A 4,994-nucleotide genomic window follows, 5' to 3' on the forward strand; every position below is an offset into this window, starting at 1 on the left:
GCCGAGCGTCCAACCAGACTATTTAGTGTACCGCGAGTGCAACTTCTCCGAACTCTTTACATTTGGCGCTCGCGATAATGTATCCTTTATTGTCGCAGAGGCAAACAAAGGCTCGAGAATTATGACGACTTGCATAATTCAATTGATGATTATCAATGGAAATTAATTATATCGCTCGCTATTCGGCTACGTTCGATCGCCGAACACTCGACGAGGAAAAACTTTGACGGGAGGGAAGGATGAAGGCGTGCTTTACGATTGCCAGCGGATTAATCTCGCGCGCGTTGAATTTATGAAAATGGAACGGGAACTCGACTGACAAGGGATCCTAGCCATTGACATTAAAACGACGCCCATAAATATCGAGACGCGCGCGCGACTGTTTACGCATAAGTTGAGAAATACTCATGTCTCTCCGACTTTTTCAAAAAAGGATGGGGGGAGTACCTTAACGCGAGCGAGCGAGCGAGAGAGACGCTTCACCGATTATGTATACACGTAAAAGTTTAGTATTACAAGCCGACATGATCACCGAGAGACATTTTGCATTGGGCTAAGTGAATGCGCAGTCGCGCGAAAACTTTTTGACGACGACACACTCGTCCACCTCACTCCACTCCCGTCCCGCCCCCTCCCTATCCGACAACAACCACACGCACGCACACGCACACGGTTGCAAATACCGATTCTATTTGTTTCCCATTCGATGTCTTGCTGTAGTACAAGTTCGTGCCCACCTTCGGCGATGTCTATAGCTGGCATAACCTCTACAAACGTCGAAGCACACCGACCGATCGATTTTAAGTGGGTTGCTACTTAGCCCCACATAACTTGTAATAATAATCGACGGACTGGTAATATCGTGCGCGCGTACACGTGCCCTTACCCCATCATCCAAATTTTATGCTTAACTCTCTGCTCTTCAATACCACTCCGCGCTTATCATATTAGTTCTAATTATTGCAGCGGGCGAGTATAATAACTTATATGTCTCGTATGGGTTGTATGTATGATTGATTTATAGAAAAGCAACGAAATTTTTCCGCTCGGGTAATAGTTATCATCGTTCTCGGCTGGAAATGATACATTTGCGTGTCGTCAATTACGGAATAAATTCTCGCCGACACGCGAAAGTTTACGCACAAGATATCCGAAAGCATTTCCGCATTTAGATCTTACAGCCGAATAGAAATCGAACTTGATGAATTGTGTAGAGCGAGACTCCTGAATTACACCGTCGTACAGCCTTCTACTACATCGATGTCGAGTTCAATTAACAACAACAACAACAATAACAACAACAACACTGGCAAAATACAAATCATATCTATAACTCGGTATTAACATTTACATTAATTTGCAAAACAGAAGGCACTTGAGGTTTCTCTTCATATTTATGCAATTTTGTAAAGCTAACAAAGTTCAATATAAAGATTTTCAATTTGAATAGTTAATTTAGCTCTGTACTTTACGCAGAGAGAGAGAGAGAGAGAGAGAGAGAGAGAGAGAGAGAGACGCTTTCCGAGAGTTTTACGTAAGGTCGAGCAGAGGAGTTTGAATATGCCAATGAGCAATTTGTCATCGCTCGTAGATGGACTTTGGACGCGACAAACCGAGTCTCTATTCTATATTTAACGATTCCCAATTGCATATGATTATTATTCCTCTGAGGCTCAACGTCGAATAGCTATTCGCAATTTTCTCGCCGACTATCGATTATAAACAATACTAAGCGCCCATCGTCTACCCTTGCTTAACGAAAGCGAAAATACAGAAAACAAAAACAGAAAGAAAAAAAAAACAAAAACACAAAAAAAACAAAAGACGTCAAAAAACGTGGTTGGCAAGCGCGAAGTAAAACAATGACACGTAATCCTCATTAGAATAACAAAGATGTTGCAGTGCGCATTTTACTTGTGTAGCGCAGGCATTATCGACAACCTTTTCCTTTATCCGTAACCTAAACGTACTCGCGAGCAGGAAAATTCTTGGCTAAACCATGGAGCCGCACAAAGAGTGAGCTTTCACCGCATGATATACGCGCAAGAGATAGACAGAGAGAAAGAGATAGACAGAGAGAGAGAGAGAGAGAATATAAATGAAAAATGAAAAATAAGAGTTGCAGCGGGAAAAGCCCGCGCGCCGGCAAAGTTTCGACTGAAAGCTCTCCTCCGCCGGCATTCTATCTCTCGTTTACATCAGCCCTGGATGCGAAATGGTAACCCCCCTTGTGAAAAATAGACTGCACACGTGCGCGAGATAGAGGATACCACCCTCGCATTAACCCGCCGTCGGCCACCCTCTCCCACTCCCGCCCGCCAACTCGCCAAACGCCCTTCATCGCACGTACAAAGACGCCGGTAGGACGAGGCGCGTCTCCCTTGGTCCCTTTTTCTCATATTGCGAGAGAGGGCCACGAGTTCGCCGTCGCCTATAACGATTGTTCCTCGCATACTTCACGTCGCCCCCGTACACTACCACCCCCCCCTCCATACACTGGCACCAAAGCGAAATAAGTTTGTTTTAGCGAGTGTTCGGGGATCGAGGCGCTCGACTTGTTCTTCGTGCCTCCGCACTCGACACTCGGCACTCGGCACTCGGCACTCGGCAACCTGCAACGATAATGAGTTTGCCCTTGCCCGCATTATCCGCGGAGTCGCCGAGTTTTATTCGACAGGATAGCTTACCGCGCCTATAAATTCGGCTCGGCTTGGCACCGTAAACGCGACTTTACATCGATCCCTATTAGCGCAATGCCGTCCTCGGGCGCTCTCCAGAACCACCGAGTCTTCGCATTTTAAAGGCATTTTCGACTTTTCTAACCAGTCCCATCTTCACTCACCTACTATTAATGGTATTTAATAGGGAATTATTGGAACCACGAGCCCACCTAGTAGTTGGCTGTTGGCTGTTGGTAAGCGCACGAGGTACCGAGGGACTATAACGAGGGAATAATTAGTCGGCGCTGATGCTGCACCGACAAACGGATTGTTCCCGTGATCCAACGGTTCTGCAATAACCAGTATTCTCTGGTTATCTCGTTGAAATTTAGCCGCGATCTTGGCTAATTCGCGATCTACCGCGACATTAAAGAGCATTAAAGACAAGACTAGCACTTTTACGGTCGTTGAAAAGCATATTTCCTGAATTTTAACGCTGCCTACGGGGTCACGCACAATTCTCACATTGCTTCCCATTACTTTTTAATTGCCCGAGGGATTTTATAGTTAATTCGGCATATCGCGGAGGCAATAAAATCGCGACATCAGAATTGCCGATAATGCATAATACGACGCTTAATCACGGCAATGCTCGCGTAATTACATCAATTCGTAATATGCGTTGATCTTGGTTATGTTGAATTTTACAAGCCAGCCACCCGCCAAGCCTCCACGTAATTTTATCCATGAAAAATGTTTTCAATATTAATCGTTGTAACATTAATCCAATGAAAGCCTTTTATCGTAGATCATAATAACTCCCCCAATGCATAACGCGCAAAAAAGGAAAAATATAATAATAATAAAAAAGAAATGGAATAAAGAGAAAAAAAATCGAAAAAGAATTTAATATAGAGCGAAGGTTAAATGAAACCGCGATTTGATGTGATTGATGAACCATTTCTCCGATATATCAAAGGACTATGCTCAGACCTGGTTATTGTACTGACTTTTAACGAGCGTCTAGAGGGGGAGGGGAGGGGAGGGGATGGGAGGATGAACCTTTACCGCACTTGGTACGCTGTAAATTCGTGTGCACATAAAAAAGACGTGCCTTACGCCTCCATTGCGAGTACATACCGATGCGCGAGGAGGTTTGCGCCTTAAAAGAAGACAATGCCCGTCGCACTTTGGAAAAAAAAAAAAAAAAAAAGTCAGAGCCGTGATTAGACGGGAGGGGGTGGGGTGGAGAATCTTTATCGCGCAAAGTTATTGGCGGCTATGCGACTACGAGTGAGCTCTTGAGAACCAGAAAACAATAATCGAAAACATTTCGTCGTAAGGAAAGAGGAATTAATGCAAAAAGAAAAGAAGAAAAAAAGAAAAAAAAAATAAATAAAAAACAATAACCGAAACAATAAATGAGAATATGAGGTGGTAAAGATAGCAAGTGCTTGATAGTTGCAACGGGCCATCATCGACTCATGCGTGTGGCTGTACCTTGTCGGCTGCGAGCCTAGCGACGAGCGCCTCCTTGAGGGGCCCGAGCCAATTGTGGGCCCCGACGAAGCGCTTGTTGAGGAGCTTCGTATGGGGGGCGACCTGCGCGTAAACGGTCTCGAGCTCGAGCACAACCATCGCGTCCCGGTCGTTGGCCACGGGCTCGTCCAGGTAACCTACGCCACGTATTCTCGTAGTTGCACTACGTCCGCTCCATCAACGTGGACAGATCAAGAATCACGCGCGTCTGTCTATCGCGTCCAGGTCAATCGCTCGTCATCTTCGTGGCAGATCGTACGGCTGGCTTCTCCTGGTCTACACGTAGACTCTACGCGACAACGCTCGATTCACAGCCACATCCGGGTGGTCGCATCGTCTTGATTCGCAATCACTCGCGGGCGCGCAGCTCGGGGCCGCTACGGGGGCTAAGAAGTACCGAGTGAGGTGGCGATGTAGATTACTCGGCAAGAACTGCCGCCGTACAGAGAGGCAGTCGAGAGCAGACTGGTGGTGGTGGCGGTGTGGCGGCGGCACGATGTCGGCGGTGGCGGCGGTGGCGGCCTCCCTCCTCTCCACGCCGCTCCTGGTTCGCGCGTTCGACTTGAGTGACGCATATAACCTTCTGCCTCGCTCTCTCCCAAGCCCGTAACACACGCTGCTTCTTCTCCCGCTCGCTCACTCACTCATTTACCCTCTCTCTCTCTACCTACACCTACTTCCCCACCTCTCTCTATCTCTTTACCGGCGTACATTTACATCGCCACCATCGTCATCGTCTTCGTCCTCGTGATCGTCGTCGTCGTCGTCGTCGTCGTCGTCGTCGTCGTCGTCGTC

General features: G+C 47.0%; 1 protein-coding gene across 3 annotated transcripts in view; it reads right to left on the reverse strand.

Annotated features, from left to right (window-relative positions):
• pum (pumilio) overlaps positions 1-4,650 on the reverse strand; it is a 37,847-nt gene extending 33,197 nt beyond the window's left edge. For all 3 annotated transcript variants that reach the window (XM_011500389.1, XM_011500388.1, XM_011500387.1), the window contains exon 1: positions 4,161-4,650. In XM_011500389.1, coding sequence (XP_011498691.1) covers positions 4,161-4,298 — 138 coding nt within the window. In that variant the 5' untranslated portion in view covers positions 4,299-4,650. The remainder of the gene's footprint in view (positions 1-4,160) is intronic.
• Between the last annotated feature and the right edge of the window lie 344 nt (positions 4,651-4,994).

Source organism: Ceratosolen solmsi, unplaced genomic scaffold (genome assembly GCF_000503995.2).
Source record: "Ceratosolen solmsi marchali unplaced genomic scaffold, CerSol_1.0 scaffold56, whole genome shotgun sequence".
Lineage (NCBI taxonomy): Eukaryota > Metazoa > Arthropoda > Insecta > Hymenoptera > Agaonidae > Ceratosolen > Ceratosolen solmsi.